We start from the raw sequence: 25,537 nt of genomic DNA, 5'->3' as shown, positions 1-25,537 counted from the left end.
CAGGGTGTCAGTGAGCAGCCAAGTCAGTGCCCAGCCAGGCCGGTAGCTGGGTGCTGCCGCTCTGTGGCTGTGCTGCGGCGCTATTGGCCAGAGGCCGAGCCACGCCCCCAAGCACAATAGTACAGGAAGCAGCCGGCAGGAAGCAGGAAGGTGGCCAGTGTTATATAAGCGGGGGAGGGGCGGGGAGGGGGGAGCAGAGTTGGAAGTGAGGAGGCCTGAAGGTCGCACTCGGAGGAGCTGCGTCTGCCTGGGAGCCCGATGGGGAGCAGCGGTCGGTCGCTTTGGAGTCTGAGGGGCTGCGCTTGCTGCCGGCACCGTCACCGGTGAGTCCCTGGGAGCCCGCGGCGGCCGCCAAGCTGGGCTGGGCCTGGGGAGGCCTTTCCCTCCTGGAGCTGTTCTTCCCTGGGTGGCCGCGTCGGCTGCTTTCTTTTTTTCCGATTTATTTTTATTTATTGGAAAGCAAGCTCTGGGCTTCGGGTTCCTGGGATCCCTGGGCCATAGCGTGGCCTCCAGGCCTCCCTGCGCCTCTCCCCCTCCCCCTCCTGCGTGGAGCCTCTGCCCCCTGGTGATCAGTGCGCCTCCTAGCGACCGTTTCTGGTCTGGGGTTTCGTGTTATGGTTGTTGGGCCTTTATTAGATAGGATAACGGACACAACATTGTATTCCTTTCAAATGTGTAACGTAATGAAGTGTCAGATGTGCCTCCTAATAACTCTCAGTTCACAATACAGTGTTGTCAGCCGCAGTCCCCGTGCCCCGCCTCCCCATGACGGGTTTAGTTTATCCCTGGAGTGTGTGCCCTTTAGATAGGGCGATAGGCCATGGGGTGAAGAGCCCTGGGTGGTGCAAGGCCCACCGGGTGGGGGTGGGAGTCAGGGAGAGGGGGTGAAATATTACAAGAATTACAGTCCCGGGAGTGGAGGGGACCTTAACCGAGGGATGGCAGCAATGCTGTGACACCATTGAGGTGTTTTCACTGAATAAATTCCCTTCCAGTTTCTACCCCCTCGCCCTGCACTCCCTCCCCCTCCACCCTTACACCCCAAAACTGGGAAAAAACAGGCCAAATCTGCGGCCGGGGACGGGAGTGGGGCCGGGGGGCAAGTGTGGGGCATGGCGCGGTCCAGGCGCACGGAGGGCCGGGCCTAATGACTGGGGGGCGGGGGGATGGGGGTCAGGCGTGTGGGCCGGGGCCAAAGGAGGGCCAACGAGATGCGCGATTTTTCGGCCTGACAGTAGTAGGCAACCTCACCCGCTCACCACCTTACTGTCCTGGGTGCGTGCACTGCTGCTGAGGGTCGAGATGGAGGGCTATAGTTCAGAAGGTGTCAGCCCGGTCTTCTTGCTCGTGCTTCTGCTTTGGGAAGCCGCTGCTCCCCGCTGTGAGTTGGGGAATGGAATCGGGGCGAGGGAACCTGAGGGATGGAATAGCAGGGAGCCCACGGTGGGGGTGGGGAACCTTCCCGCCGGGTGGGGCACAGACCCACCGACCCCCTCGGCTATCATCTCTGCGGGCGCCGTTCAGTCTCGGGGTGTCCGCTTAGCTGGCTGCCTCTTTCCAGGTGAGAGGGACGGAAATGAGCCTGTGACTTGTCACAAATAGTCCTGGGCGAAGGGACCGGGAGGAAGATGGGAGAGAGGGTGAAGCCCCCTCCTCCACTCCGAGCCGCGACAGCACGCCCCACCCACCCGCTGGCTGCCCTCAGTGCCCCGCCACGCCCCATGGTTCCTCGCCTCCCGCCCTCCAACTTCCCTCAGTGCCATGGTGCCACCGGGGGCCTCCTGGCCAGGGGAGGAGTGAGGGAGAGGTTTCAATACCCAGTTTGGAATGTGCAGGAGGCAGCTAATCAATGATTATCACCATTGATGTTCTTACTTTATTCCCTCTCTGAAATCAATCAAATATATATTTATAAATGCAAAGTTTTTAGAGGAAGACAGGTAGGGCAAGGGAGCTATTGACAGGGGGCATTTGAGATCTTGCTCACATTTCAGAAGGGATAACATCAGGTGGTCCTCAGGGGGTGACAGGTGAGGACTGGCGGTGGGTGGGGCAGGGCACTGCGGCTGAGGAACGGGCTGTGATGACTGGGAAGGGCTGTGACAGTGACACGGAGCGGGTGCTGGGCCATCGCTGGGGTCATTCATCCCCCAGAGGTTTCGATTCCGGAGGGAGGAGCGGGCCTTTCTTAGCCTAAAGGTGAGGCAGCGGCAGGAGTGGGCTGCCTGCTTCCCTGCAAATGCAAACGCACAGGGTATCAGTCCGCAGCCAAGTCAGTGCCCAGCCAGGCCGGTAGCTGGGTGCTGCCGCCTTGTGGCTGTGCTGCGGCGCTATTGGCCAGAGGCCGAAGCCAAGCCCCCCAAGCACAATAATAGTACAGGAAGCGGGAAGGTGACCCCAAGCCAGTGTTATATCAGAAGGAGGGGTGCGCAGGAAGCAGAGTTGGAAGTGAGGAGGCCTGAAGGTCGCGGTCGGAGGAGCTGCGTCTGCCTGGGAGCCCGATGGGGAGCAGCGGTCGGTCGCTTTGGAGTCTGAGGGGCTGCGCTTGCTGCCGGCACCGGCACCGGTGAGTCCCTGGGAGCCCGCGGCGGCCGCCAAGCTGGGCTGGGCCTGGGGAGGCCTTTCCCTCCTGGAGCTGTTTTTCCCAGGGTGGCCGCGTCGGCTGCTTTTTTTATATATATATATATATATATAATTTTAGTTTTAGAAATATTACAAGAATTACAGCCCCGGGAGTGGAGGGGGCCTTAACCGAGGGATGGCAGCAATGCTGTGACACTATTGAGCTGTTTTCACTGAATAAATTCCCTTCCTGTCTCTACCCCTCACCCTGCACTCGCACCCCCTCCACCCCTACATCCCAAAACGGGAAAAACCAGGCCAAATCTGTGGGCTGAGATGGGCAGTGGGGTGGGAGCCAAGGGTGGGGCAAAGTAAAGCGGGTGACGACCACGCCCAGTATTACCTGAAACTACCCGCTGGCTGGACAGATCAGCGGAAGCAGAGGCGGGGCGCAAGGCGGGCTGGGCCAATGGGCCGGGGCGCAAGGCGGGCCGGGCAGCCGGGGCGCAAGGCGGGCCGGGCCAATGGGCCAGGGGCGCAAGGCGGGCCGGGCCAATGGGCCAGGGGCGCAAGGCGGGCCGGGCCAATGGGCCAGGGGCGCAAGGCGGGCCGGGCCTATGGGCCGGGGCGCAAGGCGGGCTGGGCCAATGGGCTGGAGCGCAGGGCTGTATAGGGCGGTGCCAGCTGGGATGTCTACCCGCTGACTGTTGCCCCAGCACACTGTAGCAGTGCTGGAACTTCCTTTGTGGATACGCACTTTTTCTGAGGATCGAGATGGAGGGGTCTGGGTCTGAAGGTGTCAGCCCGGTCTTGTTGCTCGTGCTTCTGTTTTGGGAACCCGCCGCTTCACCCTGTGAGTTGGGGAATGAATCGGGAGGAGGAAAGCTGAGGGGCGAAGCCCACGGTGGGGGTGGGGCACAGACCCCTCTGCGATCATCTCTGCGGGCGCCTTTCAGTCCCTGGCGTGTCTGCATACCTGGCTGCCTCTGTCCAGGTGAGAGAGACGGAAATGAGCCTGTGACTTGTCACAAATAGTCCTGGGCGAAGGGACAGAGAGGAAGATGGGAGAGAGGGCGAAGCCCCTCCTCCACCCTGAGCCGCGACAGCCCGCCCCACCCACCCGCCTCACTAAAGGCTTCTGCAAAGTGGAAGCCCGAGACCCTGCCATCTGCACACGATCAGGACAAAGGGCCGCCGGGCCAGTCCATCAGGGGGTCGCTTGCTGTCCAGAATGGGGGAGGGGCGCTTAGTTACCTTTCTTCCCGCCCCTGCGTTCCTCCCTCACAGGTGCTCCCTCTCTGGGCTACACATTCACAGTCACTCCTAATGGACAACCGTGGTGTGACATTCAAGGCCAGGTCAATGGGAACACATTTCTTCATTATACCTGTGGTGGCCACAAGGTCACACTCATCAGTGTTCTGGAGATGAATGCCACGCAGGCCTGGAGTGACCAGAGAGACGCTCTGCAGTACGTGGTGGAGGAGCTCAAGAAGACCCTGCTGGACATTAGAGCAGAGATTCCTGCAACCAGCGGTACGTTTACAAAACCAGGGTGGAGGCAGAACAGAGGTGCAGGGTGAGGGATCAGTTGTGTTTATGCAAATGTGGGAAGTGGGTACCACCCAAGAGCCTCGGGAGTCAGTGTAGGACACAGAGGACAGAGCAGGACCAGGGGAGCAGAGGGGAGCAGAGGGCTGGACACCAGTGGGGACAAAGGCTCTCAAGACCAAGGCTGACCTCTTCCCCAAGGTGCTGGGGACAGGTCCTCTCTCCCTGCAGGGCAGCATGATGTGTGAGCAGGAATCCAATGGACGCACCGCTGCATCCTGTGAGTTTGGACTGGATGGACAGATATCTCTCCGCTTTGACACAAAGAATGGACACTGGACAGTGCTGCACAGTGAAGGCATTCTGTTAAAGCAAACATTGGCGAGTGACAGAGCTATGACCGATCTCCTTGTTAGGACCTCAGCTGGAGACTGTAGGAAGTGGCTTCAACAAGTTCTGTGTCCCCTGAGCACACAAGGTAACTCTACAGAGGAAATGAAGTTGTAGGTCCCCTGAAATGACATTCACACTGTGTGTGTGTGTGTGTGTGTGTGTGTTGTGTGTGGTTGGAGAAAGTGACCCATCCACCACGGTGAGGGATTTCTGGAGAATAAGGGCCATAGGTATGTTCTGCGATCCCTCCTTGGGTTTCTCCCTTCCTCACGTCTCTGCCTGCACATAACCTTGGACCACTCACTCACCGGGGATTTCTTGCTGACTGCAACCCTGCGGGCACTGTTCTGTTTCCAGAACTTCTCCTTGTGCTGTTCCCTCTTCTCAGCATCATGTGTCTTCATCTCTCCTGGTCTACTTCTAGAAATCCCTTAACACCACTTCACATCAGCCCTGCGAGGATTCTCTGCCATTTTCCTCAGGTGTCACCTCCTCCTCTGTCCCAGCAGGAGTGATTGTTGTAACCCTTGCTTCCCCCGTTAGCTGTGTGAGCCCCAAGGGGCCGGGGCCCATCTCCTCTCTTTGCTCCAACCCCAGCCTCTGTCACTGTGGCTGCCACACATGGAGGGTAGAAACTGCACAATAGGATGACCTGGGACAGCAGGGGCTGAGGGACATCTCCATGGAACTGGGTTCTGCACGGTTGTCACTCTCATGTTTCCATTACAGCTGCACCAACCACTGCCATAGCCACAGTCCCGCCCAAGGCCGCAACCAACATGCCCATCCCTTCGGTCCTCCCTGTGATCCTCACCTGTGCAATCGTAGTTGGCATCTTAGGCTGGGCCTTTAAGTAACAGGAACTGAGGGCATAATTACAGGTACCATGACAGGTACTGATCGATGGCACACGCACTTCCTGAGCAGCACTTCAAAACGTATGAAGTAAAAATTGGGTCTAGGAATGGTTTACCTCAAAACAAGGAAAGTTCTATTGGGACAGTATCCAGCTATTACTTGAAAGATGGGGGAAATGGCCCTGACCGGTTTGGCTCAGTAGATAGAGTGTCATCCTGTGGACTCAAGGGTCCCAGGTTTGATTCCGGTCAAGGGCATGTACCTTGGTTGCAGGCACATCCCCAGTAGGGAGTCTGCCGGAGGCAACTGATTGGTGTTTCTGTCTCATGGATTTTCCTAACTCTCTATCCCTCTCCCTTCCTCTTTGTAAAAAATCAATAAAATATATCTTTTAAAAAGATGGGGGAAATGTATAGCTAGCGATGGACAGTACTTTGAATAAAGCACTTTAGATGTTTCTTTTGAAATTATCATGTTTTCTTTGATTACAAAATCCGCCTTCTAAATGGTACACCGGACAAGTGCAGTGGAACATCTGTTGTGTAGAGGTAAAGAGTATTACGGAGTGAAATTGAGAAGCCCTGGTAGGTTGATAGTCATCATTCCCCTTATCTTCTTATCTAATAAAAGAGAAACATGGTAATTGGTGTACGACCGCTACCCTTCCCATTGGCTAATCAGGGCCATCTGCAAATTAACTGCCAACTAAGATGGCTGTTAACCGCTAACAAAGATGGCGGCTAATTTGCATACTGAAGGCAGGGTAGGACAGCGCAAGCCGCCATCCAGGCCCCTGTGTGCCAGGGGGGCTAAGGCAAGGGGTTCTGATCACTACACCGAAGCCCTTCCCCGCCCACCGGAGACACGGGCCCACTCCCGTGTGCGATCTGCAGGCTGGCGGGGGCTCAGGCCAAGGCTAGCGGTGCCGATTGCTTTGCCCGCCTACCAGAAACAGGGGGCCCACTCCTGTGTGTGATCTGGGGGGTGGGCAGGGGCTGGGGCCAAGGCAAGCAGTGCCGATCACTTCGCCAGCCTACCAGAAACAGGGGGCCCACTCCTGTGTGCAACCCGGGGGGGTAGGCGGGGGTTGGGGCCAAGGCAAGCGGTGCCGATCGCTCCCCCCCCCCCTGCCTACCAGAGACGGGGGGCCCACTCCCATGTGCCATCCGGGGGCAGGTGGGGGCTGGAGCCAAGGCAAGCGGTGGCAATCGCTTCGCCCACCTACAAGAGACACTGGGGCCCACTCCGTGTGTGATCCGCTGGCGGGCGGGGGCTGGGGATAAGGCAAGCAGTGCTGATTGCTTCGCCCGCCTACGAGAGACAGGGCCCACTCCTGTGTGCAACCTGGGGGTGGGCGGGGGCGGGGGCTGGGGCCAAGGCAAGCGGTAAAGATCGCTTTGCCCCTCTACCAGAGACACGGGGCCCATTCCTGTGTGCGACTCGGGGGTGGGCGGGGGATCAGCGGCGGCATGGCTTGCCTTAGCATGAGCCTCGCCTGCCCGCGGGAGCCATCCAGCCCAGGGCCAGGAAGGCAGGAGGCGACCCTGGAGCACTGGAGCCACCCGGCTCTCCCAGCTGTCCACGCTTCATGAATCCCAGTTTTCCGCGGAGGCCACGGCTGCAGGACCCAGAGCGAGAGACAGGGGAGTGGGCCAAGCACGGCTCTGGCTCGGGCTTGATGGAGGGCACCAGCGCGCTGAGGAGATCTCGCTGAGGAGATCTCCCCAGGGGGCAGCGACTCCCCCTGCTGCCGGGGAGATCTCCTCTGCCCCGGTGCCCTCTGTCCAGCCCCAGCCGCACTCAGCCTGCTCCCCTGTCTCCTGCTCTGCGTCCTGCAGCCGCTGCCTCTGGGGAAACTTGCGATTCATGAAGCGAGGGCAGTGGGGAGGAGGAGGCACCTAAGAAGTCCTCAGCTGCTGGCGCTGGGAGCTGGGAACTTTGTGCCGGGCGCTCCCGGCTGGGCCATGGCAGAGGGGAGCTGGGACTCTGGCCACCACCGCCGCCGCCCCCCAGCTGGCTACTGCTGCTGCTTTGGCTGCTGGAACCTCTGCTGCTGCTTGGGGTCCAGGCGCAGGAGGCTGGCCAGGGGCCTGGGCCAGGTCAGCAGCCCCCGCCGCAGCCTCAGCAGCAACAGAGCGGGCAGCAATACAATGGTGAGTGGGGCCTGAGCCCCGCCCGCCCACCCTGGACACTGGGCCCTCTGAGAGAGAGGGAGAGAGAGAGAGAGAGAGAGAGAGAGAGAGAGAGAGAAAGGCAGAATTTGGCACCCCGCATCCCTCCCTGATCAACCACTGTGATTCAGGCCAGCGAGGGCTGCCTTCAGGCCGCAGCTCCAGGTCCCTCATCCCCACCCCAGGCCCGAGAGCACAGTGCTGGGCAGAGGCACCCAGTGGTTCGGGAATGGAGCGCAGTGAGGGGCCAGCACAAGGTGGGGGGGGGGGTTGTGTTTACACCACCAGGTTCCCCACTTCTGCCCTGTCCGGGCATGCCTCCTCCATCCCCTCAGAGGCCCAGCTCCTGCCTACATGCTTGCTGGGCAGGCCCAACTGCAACGGAGAGTGAGCTATGGCAATCAGGATGGCCACTTCCTGGGATGGGATGGCCAGACGATGGGGATTCATGAGGGCGATGAGGCCCATGGGGCATGCACAGCCCTCTGGCAGTGGGGGTGGCCGGCCAAGCTGAGTCTGGCTACAGTGGGGCCAGTGGGAGCCCGAGGCTACCCCAACCCCCACAGGTCCTGGGCAGACGGTGGCTCAGTGGAGAGTGGTATCTCCATGCATAGTGCCCAGGGGCGGCTGTCAGCTGCTGCAACCCCGCCCCACGCTTCAGGGAGCGGGAGAAGGCTCACAGCCACCAGCACCCTAGGCTGCACTGCGTGGCCTGTGCCTCAGCCTGCCAGGTTGGCAGGGTCCAGAGAAGGTGAGCTGTTCCCTTCCCCCAGTGGTAGAACAGGGAGGAGAGCGCTGGGTTCAGGGAGGGGACCTCAGCTGGTATCCTCCTGGTGTGGGCCCTGGCAGGGGCCGGTGCAGAAGTACCAGGGCACAGTTGCTTCACTGTCTCGGTGAAGTTTGCAACTGACCCAAGGAGGAAACCCGAGAGGGGAAAGGCCGGGAGGCATGAATTGCCAGCACTGTAGCCACTTGAAAACAGCTCCACTTGGAATGTGAGGCGGTTGTATGTTCAGCTGAGAAGTGAGGGGGCTGAACTCCACCATCGCTGGGCTCCTGTCAGTCCAAGGCCCAAGCGTCCACCACGACAAGGGGAGAACAGAGCGAGGGGCCCGGAGGAAGGGAGGACAATTGAAGAAAACCATGTCTAGACTTTCCCCAGCCCTCTCCTTCTTTCTGCTGCCTACAAGAGCCCCAGGCCCGGCCACAGTTCTGTGTCCACCTTTTAGTCCCCTATTCTCCAACCGCAGAGGAAAGAAATAAGGAAGGAGTCTGTGCTACCTTCAGAAAGTATCTATATACCTGATTGGCCAGTTGCCTTCCACAGAGAGAGGCCAGACTTCGGCTTAGGCCTGCTCCTCACAGGGACATCAGTAGGACATCCTGTGAGGGCTCCCAGACTGTTAGAGGGGGCAGGCTGGGCTGAGGGATGCCCCCCGAGTGCACAGATTTTTGTGCACCGGGCCACTAGTCCTATCTAATAAAAGAGAAACATGGTAATTGGCGTACAACCGCTACCCTTCCCATTGGCTAATCAGGGCGATATGCAAATTAACTGCCAGCCAAGATGGCGGCCGGCAGCCAGGCAGCTTAAACTGAACATGAGCCTTGCTTGCTTCAGTGATGGAGGACTCCAACATTCCCCACCTGCCTTGCCAGCCTCTGAGCCTGCAGTTTGAACATTGTAACAAATATAGAAGCTGAACAAAACCCCAGAAACCTGCTTTCAACTAGCCAGGAAATCAGAGCTGGAGTTGATACAGAGTTTCGATTATAGAACCTCAACAAACCAGATACCTACTTTCAGTAGCTGAGGCCTCAGAGCTGGAGCCAAGCCTCAGAGCTAAAGCTGGCCCAGAATTTAAAAAAAAAAAAAAAAAAAGGAGCGGTTGGGAGCTTCAGTCTCAGCCTGAAAACAGCCCTCAGCCCCTCACCCAGACTGGCCAGGCACCCAAGTGGGGACCCCCCACCCTGATCCAGGACACCTTTCAGGGCAAACCAGCCAGCCCCCACCCATGCACCAGGCCTCTATTCTATATAGTAAAAGGGTAATATGCCTCCCAGCACCGGGATCAGCGGAGCAGAGAGGCCTCCTGGCACCAGGATCAGCGTGACAGGGGGCAGCGCCCAAACCCCCTGATCGCCCTGCAGCTCTGTGTGTGACAGGGGGCATGGCTACAACCTCCCTATCTGCCCTGCTCTGTTCCTGACAGGGGAAAGCACCTCAACCCCCTGATCAGCCCTGCTCTGTGCCTCATAGGGGGAGCTCCCCAACCCCCTGATCACCCTGCAGCTCTGTGTGTGACAGGGTGTGGCGCCCCCACCCCCCAACCCCACGGGCCCTGCTCTGTGTGTGATGGGGTAGAGCCATAACCTCCCCATTGGTCCTGCCCTGAGTGTGACAGTGGCAGCACCCCAACCCCCTGATCGGCACTGCTCTGTGGGTGAGAGAAGACGGCGCCCCAACCCCCTGATCCGCCCTGCTCTGTGCATGACGAGGGGAGCTCCCCAACCCCCTGATTGGCCCTGCTCTGTGCGTGACCGGGGGTGGCGCCGCAACCTCCCCATTGACCCTGCCTTGAGTGTGACAGGGGGTGGTGCCCCAACCCCCCAATCGGCCCTACCCTGAGCGTGACTGAGGGTGGCATCGCAACCTCCCAACCCGCCCTGCTCTGTGCATGACAGGGGGCAGCGCCCCAACTCCCCAATCAGCCTTGCTCTGAGCCCGACCAGGGGCTGCACCTAGGGATTGAGCCTGCCCTCTGTCACCCGGGAGCGGGCCTAAGCCAGCAGGTCATTATCTCCTGAGGGGTCCCAGACTGCTAGAGGGCACAGGCCGGGCTGAGGAACCCCCCGCCCAAGTGCACAAATTTTTATGCACCGGGCTTCTAGTTAATTTATAAAGACTGAAATATAGAAATATAACAGAATAAACTGAATTTTTTTTAAAAAAGAAAGTTTGGCTTTGATATAAGCCCTACACTGACTCAGCGTGCCTGGCCAAGAGCCAGTGTTTAGAACAGGAGCAGAGTGGGCTTTGGGGCACTTCTGACCGTCTCATGTGGAGTCACTGTTCGCCAGGGCAGGCATGTCAGGTACTGTGTCAAGACCGAGGGAATGGCGTGTAACGCACACAGAACCACAAGCCTGGACACCTGCATAAGGACTCCATCTGGACACCGATATGAATGGGGCCTCCACTCCCGGTGGGCAATAAGGACTCGGGGTCCGACCTCCCCATGCTGGAGCCTGGCTGCAGCACAGGCAATGCTCAGAGCCCTGCGGGACTTCTCCCCGTATGGGTGCGGCTGCCTGCAGTGCGACCCCCGCCAGCTTCTCTCTCCACCCATGGACCCTCCAGTGGCTGGGAGTCTGCACCTGATGATCGCTTCTAAGGAAGGCTCGCCCGCTGGGTGTGTGAGCTGCGTGTGATTCTATTGGCTCACCCGGGAGGTCTCCCCTAATAAACCTGGCATCTGGGACTCAGAGGCACCATCAAGAGCCGTCCAGTGTGTGCTCATGTGCTCCAGCCACCCCAGGCACCAGTGCAGCCTGCGGGGCGAGGGCTGCCCATCCCAGGAAACAGGAGGCCCTGCAGCCTCGGGCAGTGGCAGTCAGAGAGTGAGGCGGACTCAGGAGGGGACAGCTGGCCATCACAGGCAGGCCGCCCCTCGGAGGCCAGGTGTCCTCAGACTCCGCATTGAACTTGGATTTTCACAGGAAACAGCCAAGGAGCAGCAGCCCCTGCAGGTCCCTGGGAGCGAGCCCGGGCGTGGGCCCTCCACACAGTCCTGCACGGTGACCCCAACATCGGTCGTGATCAACGTCAGAAGAAATCGGCCTCCAGCCCCTCCAAGAACTGCCCTCCCTTCCAGCGCCATCTGCAAGCCATAGCCAGGCCATCACAGAGCCTCAGCGTTCCTGCACACATGCCCCGGGTGGAACTGGGTTCGGTCCCCCACCTGGTCCTCCAGGTCGGATTGGTCTCCCAGCCCGACCCAGCCTGCAAGTCCACCCTCAATGCCAGCAGGGCTCTGTCTGAACAGGCACTGGCTTTGGAAACCTGTGCTTTTGAGACACTTTTTTTTAAAATCAATTTCTGGCTCCTGGTGGGTAAAGGCAAAGTGCTCCCTGGCTCCTGACAGCTCCTCACAATGCCCAGCGCCCCTGCTTCTCACTGCCCCTCCTTCCTGGTGACCTTGGGGTGCCCTTGAGCATGCAGCCCCACCCGCTCTCTTGCCAGCACCAGCATCAGGAGGTAACCAGGGCTCTGAGCAACACAAAGAATGTCAGGTCCCTGGAAGCACCTGACATGAACGCTCTGCAGAGAACAGGTAGGAGACCTCTGTGTGTGACTGTCCTTTCAGTTCAAGTACAAAGCACACACGTAAGGAAGCCAGTGCAATGAGAGGCAGGAAATAGAGCCTAGAGCTGGCCTTGGCTGATGAAGGCATGTGTATGCGTGCAAACACGTATATGTGTGCATATGTGTTGGTGTGGGTAGAGTTTGCGCTGATATGTCTGTGTGTGGTTGTGTGCGCATTGTGTGTATATGTTGCTGTGTGTGTACATGTGTGCATGTATGTTGTGCTTTGCATGTCTGCGTGTTTGAGTGTGCATGTGAGCTGCATGTGTTAGGGCGTGTGTGCATATGTGCAGATCTTCCGTTCTGCTGTTTCTGTGACAGCAGCCTGCTGGCTCCGCTGCCCCTAGAACTCCATCCCCGATCCTGGGGGAAATCCCACAACAGCAGAGCCTCCGTCCTGACACCACAGGCTAGGGAGCCTTGACGAGGGTCACGTGGGGTCTGCAGCCTTTGGCCAGGCCACCCCCTGCACAGCCCCAGCCTGAGTGGGGCTCCTCTTTTCATCCTCTCCTATCAGGAAGGCAGAGGTGGGTGCTGCATGGCAGGCCTGCCCTGCGGAGGAGGCTGCCCTGCCCTGAGGATGTCTGTCCTGCCCCTCAGCGCCCGGGCTCCTTTCCCTTTCTAACTGCATCTAACACCTGTGCACACCCTCTGGGTCTCAGCCCGCTCCCAGGGCTCTGGGGCTGCTGCCAAGGCTGTTTCCTGCCCTGCCCTACCCTGCCCTGCCCCACACAGGCCTCTGGACAGGACAGACCGGAAGCTGCTCTGAGCCTTCCTGGGAGAGAGAGCCCAGGGGAGCCCGGAGGCCGGTGGCAGGGAGGGCTGTTGTACTCCGTCCTCCGGCACAGGGACCCTGGGGGGCCCTAGCACAGTGCTGATCTGCCAGAAGGGACTTCTCCTTTTTCTTTCTTTTTTTTTTTCTTTTTCTTTTTTTTTTTTTTTTTTTTAAATATATTTTATTGATTTTCCACAGAGAAGGGAGAGGGACAGAGAGTTAGAAACATAGATGAGAGAGATCGATCAGCTGCCTCCTGCACACCCCCCACTGGGGATGTGCCCGCAACCAGGGTACATGCCCTTGACCGGAATCGAACCCGGGACCCTTGAGTCCGCAGGCAGACGCTCTATCCACTGAGCCAAACCGGTTCGGCTTTTCTTTTTCTTTTTTTTTTTTTTTTTTTTTAAATTCCAGTCCTTTGTTCATCCAACAGTCAGTTATTTTTTTTAATATATTTTATTGATTTTTTACAGAGAGGAAGGGAGAGAGATAGAGAGAGTTAGAAACATAGATGAGAGAGAAACATCCATCAGCTGCCTCCTGCACATCTCCTATTGGGGATGTGCCCGCAACCCAGGTACATGCCCTTGACCAGAATCGAACCCAGGACCTTTCAGTCCACAGGCCGACGCTCTATCCACTGAGCCAAACCGGTTTCGGCTCCTTTTTCAAATGATTTTACAAACAAGTAAATGGGACAAAAACTGCTTATTGTAAAGAAATACCACTGGCTCCCTGTGTGGGTCTTTGTGTCTCCCTGTTCCCGTCTCCCAGGGCTGGGCCCCACTCCCTGGGGTCAGGGTGCGTCTCCCAGACTCTGCATCTCCAGCTAAGCCGCAGCAAGCAGGCTTCTGCAGATGTGTGTTGCACTGCTGCCCACGTGAAGGTGACCTTAGTGACAAGCTCAATGTCTGCTGCCTTCCTGGAATCATTGGCCAAAGAAATTGCCGGGAGCCGGCCCATCCTTGCTGTTTCAAGGGACCTGGCATATATGGCATACTGTTCTTAATATGTTTGCTCACCTTCTTGGCACTATGTGTTTTAACCAAGGTCACCTCTCTGAGAAAGGTTGTTTCCCCGGGTAGGGATTTTCCCCTGAAGTTAGGGAGGGAATAAAACCCCTTAACTAAGTGCCAGGCGGGTAGTTAATCACTTTAACTACGAACAATCACGCTTAAACTACATAATCTTAACTCCCTGGAATGGAGATAAGAAATGCCCTAACCTTTGGAATAGAGATTGATAGGATTGGAATCAACTGGTATAAATACAGATGTAACAAGACAACAGGAGACAGAACTTAGAAGACAGAGCCTTGACAGAGAACCTAGACACAGAACCTACACGGAACCTAGAGACAGAAGAACTTCGCTGGAGAGAACATGGCAAAAGATCCTGGACAGAAACTGGCCACAGAACCTAGAGACAGAACCTAGCGAGAGAACCTGGCTGAAGAACCTGGCGACCGAATCTGGCTGGAGAACCTAGTGAGAGAATCGAACAAGAACTTGGCTGGAGATCCTGGCTAGGCTGCTGATCAACTGAACGCTGTCTCCGCGTCATTCCTTCTTCGCCGACTCCGTCCACACCTTTGGGGACCCCTGGACCTGCTAGGGTTGGACCCCAGCAAGAAATGACTCTCTGCCACCTGGTGGTGGGAGTAAGAATCGCATGCGATCATCTGTGGGTTGGTCACCCACTAGAGAGGGTCCAGTCCACCACCCTCGTGAACTGGACAGGATGGCAATCTGATCCTCAGAAGGGTTGATAAACCTGACCAAGATCACACACAGACCAGGACTACCCTGGCTTCCTCAGTGCCTCCCGACTGACAGGTTAAGGGTGACACCTAACACTCACCAGGGGGGCGGTTGAGTCCTGCCTTGGGGTCAGGTAGATGGGGTGGGTCCTGGCCAGGCCATCACCAGAGGGTAACACTAGACAACTGACTCAGCTCTGAAACCTGGATCTCCCCGCTAACAGTGGAGCCCTTTACCAGCTTCTGGGTGGGCTGGATGGCGGGCAACAGGCTCCAATGTGGTTGGCACAGCACCTGGCACACAGTAGGTGCTCAGTGAATGCTTTTCCTGCTACTGCTGCTTAAGGTGGAAACCAGGGCCCACGAGGGGGTGTGGTTCATTCTTGCTCCAAAACCACGTGCCTACATTCAGGTCTCATCTTGGGTGGGAGGAGAGGGTGGGCCTGGGATAAGACAGGCAGCTTCAGAGAGACCTCTCCCTGGTCATTCCTGTGGCCAGGGAGGCGGCCACTGCTGTTCCAGAATCTCCCAAGGTTGCCTGGCCACAGGCATCACCTGGGGAATTATTAAGAGCACAGACTCCTGGCCTCCAGCCCTGCACATCCATCCGGGGGGTCTGGGTGGGGCCTGGGAATCTATGTTTATAAAGCACTCTGGGAGGGTCGTAAAGGCCAGCAGTTTTGGGGGACACTGGCCACCCTCATCTTTTTGTAGTGGGAACAGCCAGGTACCCAAGAGGGGGTGGGGCCTGGCTCTGGTGGCCCAGGCCTGTCTGGGGTGCCCAGAGGGGAGAGTGACTAGAGCTGGATGAGGTGAGGGTGAGGGAGGGCGGCCAGCGGAGACCCAGCAGCAGCAGGTGTGCGGCTCTGAACCCGCCCAGGTGATGCGCTCCAGGTCTCACCAGGGAGACTAGGTGACCTGGAAGGAGGAGGGGAGGGTGCAGAGTGTCCTCTGGGTTCTTCCTGCAACAGCCCCGAGGACTGATGTTGGGCAGGAACCTCTGATGGTGTCAGACTCCCCCCCTGGAGCTGGAAGAGCCAATGTGTGGGTCCAAGGAAGTCGGGGAACCTTCCAGGATGGGGGGCTCTCTCAGCTCCCCTGCCTGGGTTGGGCCCCGGCACTCCCTACAGATCCCCAAGGCGCACGATTCAGGATTCTGAGAGCCTAGCGCCACTGTCACCAGCAGGCCCGCCCAGTGAAAGCAGTGTCTTCAGGCCGCAGTAGTCAGCTCAGCCCCCGGAACAAATACACAGGCGGGGCCTCCAACAGCAGACATTTATGGCCTCACAGTCTGGAAGCTAGAAGTCCAAGATCAAGGTGTCTGCAGGGCTGGTTTCCCCTGAGGCCTCTCGCCTGCACTTGCAGTTGGCTGTTGCCTCCCTGTGTCCTCACCTGGTCGTACCTCTGTGTGTGTGTGTGTGTGTGTGTGTGTGTGTGTGTGTGTGTGTGTGTCCTAATCTCTTATAGGGACACCCATCCTGTTGGAATAGGTCCACCTAGTGACCTTCATTGAACCTGAACCATCTCCAAATACAGCCACACCCTGAGGTGCTCAGGGCTTCAACTGGGGGACACAGCTCAGCCTATGACAAGGCCTAAGCAAGAACTGCCATGACCACAAGGCCATGGGCATCTAAGGACAGCTCAGTTATGGCTGCAGCCGGCCCCAACAGGACCCCAACCTCCTACTTTTGGTTCGGTGACACACCAGGCTGCACAAAAGTGAAGGCGTCTGTGAGGACAGCCGGTCTGAGGAGACTCAGGGGGAGCTCAGAGACTCCGGCCCCAGCCCCAATGCAGAGGCCACTTTTGCCTCCCACACGGGGCACCCCATGTTCCTTATGGATGTGGATTAACTGGCAGGAGTGGGGGCCTTCCTGCTGGAAGGAGGGGGTGGGTGGGGGTAGGAGGAGTCTGGGGAAACTTCCACGGGGGTGAGGGGTCCAAGCCCAGAGTGATGGACACACACCGGGTGTGTGCATGTGTGCGTCTGTGTCTGTGTGTGTTCGTTGCTTTCCACTTAAAATGACAGCGCACGGTGTCACTGAGTGTGGAAAAGGAATCACTTTGGGAAATTTTTTTGTGTGTGTCCTCCCTTCTGGGGTCTAGTTTGTTCCAGAAAGAGGAAGGCACCACCGAAGGGCTATCTACTGGGCTCCCTGGGAGAGAACCGGTTACCTGACCACACAGGCAGAGCCCATGCGGCCACAATATCTGCTGACTTCCCCATCTGGCCACCCACCTCACCCTCTCTGTGGTCACAGTGCACCTGCCAGGGCCCCTGGCTGAGCCACCCCTGCCCTGAGGCTGTGGGCCCCAGGCCTTGTCTCCTCCCCACCTTAGGGAGTCGGGTGAACACTGAGGCCTCCTGCTCCTGGTGGGGGTGCTCTATCTGGTCTCCCCAAGCCCCTGACGACCCCGTGCCTTTTCCATGGAGGGGGAGGCAGTGAACAGCGCAGATGTGTGTTGCTACTGCTTCCCACTGTGTGCACCCGTGAAGGTGACCTTAGTGACAGGCTTAATGTGTGCTGCCTGCTTGGTGTGTCAGCGGCCAAGGCTCTTCTGCCCCCCTGGTGGTGAATGTTGGAATCGCATGTGCCCATCTGTGGACTGAGCACCACCTAGCGTCCAGGCCGCCACCCTCATGGACTGGTGGGGACGCAGTCTGCTCCTCAGAAGGGTGATAAACCTGCTGCCCGAGGTCTCACAGCAAGTCGTCAGCGGCCCAGGACTACCCTGGCTCCTCAGGGCCTCCGGACTGACAGGCTAAGGGTGGCAGCTAATACTCACCAGGTATCCTCCCGCTGGTCTGGGCCAGGCAGCCTTGTTGGATTCTCGATCCATTGCTGCTGGCTCTTTTTCAGTAAACTGTGGCTCATATGTGCCCGGTTCGATGGAATTTTGGATGTGACTTGGTTTTTACTCACACAATTAATGAGCTGCAGGAGATTCCCAACTGTGCAGCGGCTCCAGAGCCAGAACAGCGCCCCATCCTCCACCCGCCACCACCGCCTTCTTCTCCTCCTCCCGGCCTAACGGGCATGGGGGGGCGGAGCCTGCGGCGGTGGGGCGGAGGCAGAAAACCCTGAGTCTTTTAAGAAAAGAAGGAATGATTGTGAAGTTGGGAAGGAGAACGGAAGTAGTATGTGGCCAGGAGACGGGTGGAGGAAACGGTCTGGGGTCCCGAGGAGAAGGGATGGGAATGCTGGGCACTTCGCCCCAGGAGCAGGGCCCGGCCTGGGGAGGGGCAGCCCGGAGGGGCAGGGGCAGCACGACACTCGGGATTCATTCCCTCCTTGGACCCTATGGATGCGGCTCCTTGACACATTGGGTCGCCCTCGGGCTCCAGATCCCCATGGTGTGGACTGTGGGCACCCAGTTGGGTCCGGTCCTCCTGGCTCCGCTTCTACTACAGGACTGTCCCTGGGCGGAGCTCGGCGGTGAAGCCAGAATGGAACCTGCGGGGCGGAAGGCGGCGGAATGGGGGGCGAGGGGCGCACAAAGACCGGGACCAAGGCGCCCACGGGGGTTCAGAACCTCCCGAGAGTGGGTGCCGCCACGCCCTGTTCAGCTCCCCTCCCGTGTACCAGGCAAGGCGAGGCCAGGGACAGGAAACAGGGGACTTGGGCTACGGAGTGATGTTGGGCTAAGGGGCGGGGTCACGGGGGTCGGGGCGCGAGCAAGAAATGCTGCCAACGCCCAACCCCCACCCCACAGCTCCCGCCCTCCCTGGGAAGAGGGCCCCAGACCAGGGTCGCCCTGTGAACCGGAGATGTTCACGGAGGGTCACGACCCACAGGTGACTGGATACCCCAGCTCTGCTCACACCGCTTTCCCAGGCAAACCCTCTGACACCCCCCTGCTCTCCCCCTGGGCCTTCCCAGCAGGTTTGCCAGAGGTTCACACCCCGCAGTCCAGGCACTCACTTCCCCAGACTCACCCAAGCCACTGCCCCTCCCTAGTCACTGCTCCTCCCCCAGCCCAGCCCCGCCCAGCCCAGCCCAGCCGCTGAATCACTGTCCATTTCACAAGCCCTTCCAGGTATAAGTGGTTCTATTTGGCCTGTGGGTTCAGGCTGGAGTGAATGTGAGAGGATGTGGGACCCACAGGGAGGCCTCCATTCTGTAGACTGGATTCTTTGCCCCAAGGAGCCCACCAGGGACACCCGGTGAAGCCATGGGTGTGAGCTGCGTCCTGCTGGTGCAACATTTCTGGTGTCAAGATCAATCCCCCTGCATTTGTTTTCTTTCTTTTTCTATTTTTATTGAGACACTAGAGGCCCGGTGCACGAAATTCATGCACAATGAGGTCCCTAGGCCTGGTGGGCGATCAGGGGCCGATCTGGGCCCTGAGGCCCCTGCGGGGTCGGGAGAGGAGGTGAAGGTCGCCAGGCGGGTACAGAAGAAACAGATGTCAGACGCCAGATGCTGGCTGCCCTTGGTGCCCCATTACCCCATGGTTCCCCACCTCCTCTCTACCCCCCCCCCCCCCAGCCTCCTTCCATCGTGTCCTGCTGCCACTGGGGGCCTGCTGGCCAGGGGAGGAGTGAGGAAGAGGGGCAGGGAGAGGTTTCCATACCCAGTTTGGAATGTGCAGGAGGCAGCCAATCAATGATTCCATCATCATTGATGTTTCTATTTCTAAATATATATTTTTAAATACAAAGTTTTTAGAGGAAGACAGGCAGGGCAAGGGAGCTATTGACAGGGGGCGTTTGAGATCTTGCTCACATTTCAGAAGGGATAACATCAGGCGGTCCTCAGGGGGTGACAGGTGAGGACTGGCAGGGGGTGGGGCAGGGCACTGCGGCTGAGGAATGGGCTGTGATGACTGGGAAGGGCTGTGACAGTGACACGGAGCGTGTGCTGGGCCATCGCTGGGGTCATTCATCCCCAAGAGGTTTCGATTCCGGAGGGAGGAGCGGGCCTTTCTTAGCCTAAAGGTGAGGCAGCGGCAGGAGTGGGCTGCCTGCTTCCCTGCAAATGTAAACACACAGGGTGTCAGTGAGCAGCCAAGTCAGTGCCCAGCCAGGCCGGTAGCTGGGTGCTGCCGCCTTGCGGCTGTGCTGCGGCGCTATTGGCCAGAGGCCGAGCCACGCCCCCAAGCACAATAGTACAGGAAGCAGCCGGCAGGAAGCAGGAAGGTGGCCAGTGTTATATAAGCGGGGGAGGGGCGGGGAGGGGGGAGCAGAGTTGGAAGTGAGGAGGCCTGAAGGTCGCACTCGGAGGAGCTGCGTCTGCCTGGGAGCTCGATGGGGAGCAGCGGTCGGTCGCTTTGGAGTCTGAGGGGCTGCGCTTGCTGCCGGCACCGTCACCGGTGAGTCCCTGGGAGCCCGCGGCGGCCGCCAAGCTGGGCTGGGCCTGGGGAGGCCTTTCCCTCCTGGAGCTGTTCTTCCCTGGGTGGCCGCGTCGGCTGCTTTCTTTTTTTCCGATTTATTTTTATTTATTGGAAAGCAAGCTCTGGGCTTCGGGTTCCTGGGATCCCTGGGCCATAGCGTGGCCTCCAGGCCTCCCTGCGCCTCTCCCCCTCCCCCTCCTGCGTGGAGCCTCTGCCCCCTGGTGATCAGTGCGCCTCCTAGCGACCGGTCTGGTCTGGGGTTTCGTGTTATGGTTGTTGGGCCTTTATTAGATAGGATAACGGACACAACATTGTATTCCTTTCAAATGTGTAACGTAATGAAGTGTCAGATGTGCCTCCTAATAACTCTCAGTTCACAATACAGTGTTGTCAGCCGCAGTCCCCGTGCCCCGCCTCCCCATGACGGGTTTAGTTTATCCCTGGAGTGTGTGCCCTTTAGATAGGGCGATAGGCCATGGGGTGAAGAGCCCTGGGTGGTGTAAGGCCCACCGGGTGGGGGTGGGAGTCAGGGAGAGGGGGTGAAATATTACAAGAATTACAGTCCCGGGAGTGGAGGGGACCTTAACCGAGGGATGGCAGCAATGCTGTGACACCATTGAGGTGTTTTCACTGAATAAATTCCCTTCCAGTTTCTACCCCCTCGCCCTGCACTCCCTCCCCCTCCACCCTTACACCCCAAAACTGGGAAAAAACAGGCCAAATCTGCGGCCGGGGACGGGAGTGGGGCCGGGGGGCAAGTGTGGGGCATGGCGCGGTCCAGGCGCACGCAGGGCCGGGCCTAATGACTTGGGGGGCGGGGGGATGGGGGTCAGGCGTGTCGTGTGGGCCGGGGCCAAAGGAGGGCCAACGAGATGCGCGATTTTTCGGCCTGACAGTAGTAGGCAACCTCACCCGCTCACCACCTTACTGTCCTGGGTGCGTGCACTGCTGCTGAGGGTCGAGATGGAGGGCTATAGTTCAGAAGGTGTCAGCCCGGTCTTCTTGCTCGTGCTTCTGCTTTGGGAACCCGCTGCTCCCCGCTGTGAGTTGGGGAATGGAATCGGGGCGAGGGAACCTGAGGGATGGAATAGCAGGGAGCCCACGGTGGGGGTGGGGAACCTTCCCGCCGGGTGGGGCACAGACCCACCGACCCCCTCGGCTATCATCTCTGCGGGCGCCGTTCAGTCTCGGGGTGTCCGCTTAGCTGGCTGCCTCTTTCCAGGTGAGAGGGACGGAAATGAGCCTGTGACTTGTCACAAATAGTCCTGGGCGAAGGGACCGGGAGGAAGATGGGAGGAGCCGCGACAGCACGCCCCACCCACCCGCTGGCTGCCCTCAGTGCCCCGCCACGCCCCATGGTTCCTCGCCTCCCGCCCTCCAACTTCCCTCAGTGCCATGGTGCCACCGGGGGCCTCCTGGCCAGGGGAGGAGTGAGGGAGAGGTTTCAATACCCAGTTTGGAATGTGCAGGAGGCAGCTAATCAATGATTATCACCATTGATGTTCTTACTTTATTCCCTCTCTGAAATCAATCAAATATATATTTATAAATGCAAAGTTTTTAGAGGAAGACAGGTAGGGCAAGGGAGCTATTGACAGGGGGCATTTGAGATCTTGCTCACATTTCAGAAGGGATAACATCAGGTGGTCCTCAGGGGGTGACAGGTGAGGACTGGCGGTGGGTGGGGCAGGGCACTGCGGCTGAGGAACGGGCTGTGATGACTGGGAAGGGCTGTGACAGTGACACGGAGCGTGTGCTGGGCCATCGCTGGGGTCATTCATCCCCAAGAGGTTTCGATTCCGGAGGGAGGAGCGGGCCTTTCTTAGCCTAAAGGTGAGGCAGCGGCAGGAGTGGGCTGCCTGCTTCCCTGCAAATGTAAACACACAGGGTGTCAGTGAGCAGCCAAGTCAGTGCCCAGCCAGGCCTGGTGTGCTGCAGCCTTGTGGCTGTGCTGTGGCGCTATTGGCCAGAGGCCGAAGCCAAGCCCCCCAAGCACAATAATAGTACAGGAAGCGGGAAGGTGACCCCAAGCCAGTGTTATATCAGAAGGAGGGGTGCGCAGGAAGCAGAGTTGGAAGTGAGGAGGCCTGAAGGTCGCACTCGGAGGAGCTGCGTCTGCCTGGGAGCTCGATGGGGAGCAGCGGTCGGTCGCTTTGGAGTCTGAGGGGCTGCGCTTGCTGCCGGCACCGGCACCGGTGAGTCCCTGGGAGCCCGCGGCGGCCGCCAAGCTGGGCTGGGCCTGGGGAGGCCTTTCCCTCCTGGAGCTGTTTTTCCCAGGGTGGCCGCGTCGGCTGCTTTTTTTTATATATATATATATATAATTTTAGTTTTAGAAATATTACAAGAATTACAGCCCCAGGAGTGGAGGGGGCCTTAACCGAGGGATGGCAGCAATGCTGTGACACTATTGAGCTGTTTTCACTGAATAAATTCCCTTCCTGTCTCTACCCCTCACCCTGCACTCGCACCCCCTCCACCCCTACATCCCAAAACGGGAAAAACCAGGCCAAATCTGTGGGCTGAGATGGGCAGTGGGGTGGGAGCCAAGGGTGGGGCAAAGTAAAGCGGGTGACGACCACGCCCAGTATTACCTGAAACTACCCGCTGGCTGGACAGATCAGCGGAAGCAGAGGCGGGGCGCAAGGCGGGCTGGGCCAATGGGCCGGGGCGCAAGGCGGGCTGGGCCAATGGGCCGGGGCGCAAGGCGGGCTGGGCCAATGGGCCGGGGCGCAAGGCGGGCTGGGCCAATGGGCCGGGGCGCAAGGCGGGCTGGGCCAATGGGCCGGGGCGCAAGGCGGGCCGGGCAGCCGGGGCGCAAGGCGGGCCGGGCCAATGGGCTGGAGCGCAGGGCTGTATAGGGCGGTGCCAGCTGGGATGTCTACCCGCTGACTGTTGCCCCAGCACACTGTAGCAGTGCTGGAACTTCCTTTGTGGATACGCACTTTTTCTGAGGATCGAGATGGAGGGGTCTGGGTCTGAAGGTGTCAGCCCGGTCTTGTTGCTCGTGCTTCTGTTTTGGGAACCCGCCGCTTCACCCTGTGAGTTGGGGAATGAATCGGGAGGAGGAAAGCTGAGGGGCGAAGCCCACGGTGGGGGTGGGGCACAGACCCCTCTGCGATCATCTCTGCGGGCGCCTTTCAGTCCCTGGCGTGTCTGCATACCTGGCTGCCTCTGTCCAGGTGAGAGAGACGGAAATGAGCCTGTGACTTGTCACAAATAGTCCTGGGCGAAGGGACAGAGAGGAAGATGGGAGAGAGGGCGAAGCCCCTCCTCCACCCTGAGCCGCGACAGCCCGCCCCACCCACCCGCCTCACTAAAGGCTTCTGCAAAGTGGAAGCCCGAGACCCTGCCATCTGCACACGATCAGGACAAAGGGCCGCCGGGCCAGTCCATCAGGGGGTCGCTTGCTGTCCAGAATGGGGGAGGGGCGCTTAGTTACCTTTCTTCCCGCCCCTGCGTTCCTCCCTCACAGGTGCTCCCTCTCTGGGCTACACATTCACAGTCACTCCTAATGGACAACCGTGGTGTGACATTCAAGGCCAGGTCAATGGGAACACATTTCTTCATTATACCTGTGGTGGCCACAAGGTCACACTCATCAGTGTTCTGGAGATGAATGCCACGCAGGCCTGGAGTGACCAGAGAGACGCTCTGCAGTACGTGGTGGAGGAGCTCAAGAAGACCCTGCTGGACATTAGAGCAGAGATTCCTGCAACCAGCGGTACGTTTACAAAACCAGGGTGGAGGCAGAACAGAGGTGCAGGGTGAGGGATCAGTTGTGTTTATGCAAATGTGGGAAGTGGGTACCACCCAAGAGCCTCGGGAGTCAGTGTAGGACACAGAGGACAGAGCAGGACCAGGGGAGCAGAGGGGAGCAGAGGGCTGGACACCAGTGGGGACAAAGGCTCTCAAGACCAAGGCTGACCTCTTCCCCATGGTGCTGGGGACAGGTCCTCTCTCCCTGCAGGGCAGCATGATGTGTGAGCAGGAATCCAATGGACGCACCGCTGCATCCTGTGAGTTTGGACTGGATGGACAGATATCTCTCCGCTTTGACACAAAGAATGGACACTGGACAGTGCTGCACAGTGAAGGCAGACTGTTAAAGCAAACATTGGCGAGTGACAGAGCTATGACCGATCTCCTTGTTAGGACCTCAGCTGGAGACTGTAGGAAGTGGCTTCAACAAGTTCTGTGTCCCCTGAGCACACAAGGTAACTCTACAGAGGAAATGAAGTTGTAGGTCCCCTGAAATGACATTCACACTGTGTGTGTGTGTGTGTGTGTGTGTGTGTGTGTGTGTGTGTGTGTTGTGTGTGGTTGGAGAAAGTGACCCATCCACCACGGTGAGGGATTTCTGGAGAATAAGGGCCATAGGTATGTTCTGCGATCCCTCCTTGGGTTTCTCCCTTCCTCACGTCTCTGCCTGCACATAACCTTGGACCACTCACTCACCGGGGATTTCTTGCTGACTGCAACCCTGCGGGCACTGTTCTGTTTCCAGAACTTCTCCTTGTGCTGTTCCCTCTTCTCAGCATCATGTGTCTTCATCTCTCCTGGTCTACTTCTAGAAATCCCTTAACACCACTTCACATCAGCCCTGCGAGGATTCTCTGCCATTTTCCTCAGGTGTCACCTCCTCCTCTGTCCCAGCAGGAGTGATTGTTGTAACCCTTGCTTCCCCCGTTAGCTGTGTGAGCCCCAAGGGGCCGGGGCCCATCTCCTCTCTTTGCTCCAACCCCAGCCTCTGTCACTGTGGCTGCCACACATGGAGGGTAGAAACTGCACAATAGGATGACCTGGGACAGCAGGGGCTGAGGGACATCTCCATGGAACTGGGTTCTGCACGGTTGTCACTCTCATGTTTCCATTACAGCTGCACCAACCACTGCCATAGCCACAGTCCCGCCCAAGGCCGCAACCAACATGCCCATCCCTTCGGTCCTCCCTGTGATCCTCACCTGTGCAATCGTAGTTGGCATCTTAGGCTGGGCCTTTAAGTAACAGGAACTGAGGGCATAATTACAGGTACCATGACAGGTACTGATCGATGGCACACGCACTTCCTGAGCAGCACTTCAAAACGTATGAAGTAAAAATTGGGTCTAGGAATGGTTTACCTCAAAACAAGGAAAGTTCTATTGGGACAGTATCCAGCTATTACTTGAAAGATGGGGGAAATGGCCCTGACCGGTTTGGCTCAGTAGATAGAGTGTCATCCTGTGGACTCAAGGGTCCCAGGTTTGATTCCGGTCAAGGGCATGTACCTTGGTTGCAGGCACATCCCCAGTAGGGAGTCTGCCGGAGGCAACTGATTGGTGTTTCTGTCTCATGGATTTTCCTAACTCTCTATCCCTCTCCCTTCCTCTTTGTAAAAAATCAATAAAATATATCTTTTAAAAAGATGGGGGAAATGTATAGCTAGCGATGGACAGTACTTTGAATAAAGCACTTTAGATGTTTCTTTTGAAATTATCATGTTTTCTTTGATTACAAAATCCGCCTTCTAAATGGTACACCGGACAAGTGCAGTGGAACATCTGTTGTGTAGAGGTAAAGAGTATTACGGAGTGAAATTGAGAAGCCCTGGTAGGTTGATAGTCATCATTCCCCTTATCTTCTTATCTAATAAAAGAGAAACATGGTAATTGGTGTACGACCGCTACCCTTCCCATTGGCTAATCAGGGCCATCTGCAAATTAACTGCCAACTAAGATGGCTGTTAACCGCTAACAAAGATGGCGGCTAATTTGCATACTGAA

General features: G+C 58.1%; 2 protein-coding genes across 3 annotated transcripts; both read left to right on the top strand.

Annotated features, from left to right (window-relative positions):
* Window positions 1-218: 218 nt before the first annotated feature.
* On the top strand, window positions 219-5,752 carry LOC132229947 (UL16-binding protein 1-like). Of its 2 annotated transcripts, none has more exons than XM_059686654.1 (4): window positions 219-323; window positions 3,850-4,098; window positions 4,328-4,591; window positions 5,236-5,752. In XM_059686654.1, exons 2-4 carry the CDS (start codon window positions 3,990-3,992, stop codon window positions 5,361-5,363), a joined length of 501 nt encoding a protein of 166 aa, XP_059542637.1. In that variant the 5' UTR covers window positions 219-323; window positions 3,850-3,989; the 3' UTR covers window positions 5,364-5,752. The 2 variants fall into 2 exon arrangements, with proteins under 2 accessions (XP_059542637.1, XP_059542639.1); XM_059686656.1 differs by lacking the exon at window positions 219-323 and adding an exon at window positions 2,438-2,566.
* A 14,958-nt stretch (window positions 5,753-20,710) lies between these two features.
* Window positions 20,711-25,160, top strand: LOC132229927 (UL-16 binding protein 5-like). The gene is made up of 4 exons (XM_059686576.1): window positions 20,711-20,817; window positions 23,248-23,496; window positions 23,726-23,989; window positions 24,652-25,160. Exons 1-4 carry the CDS (start codon window positions 20,739-20,741, stop codon window positions 24,777-24,779), a joined length of 720 nt encoding a protein of 239 aa, XP_059542559.1. The 5' UTR covers window positions 20,711-20,738; the 3' UTR covers window positions 24,780-25,160.
* The last annotated feature ends 377 nt before the right edge of the window (window positions 25,161-25,537 follow it).

This window comes from Myotis daubentonii, chromosome 3 (genome assembly GCF_963259705.1).
Source record: "Myotis daubentonii chromosome 3, mMyoDau2.1, whole genome shotgun sequence".
In the NCBI taxonomy this organism is placed as follows: domain Eukaryota; kingdom Metazoa; phylum Chordata; class Mammalia; order Chiroptera; family Vespertilionidae; genus Myotis; species Myotis daubentonii.
Note: the sequence above shows the minus strand (reverse complement) of the source record. Positions and strands in the feature narration are given on the sequence as shown.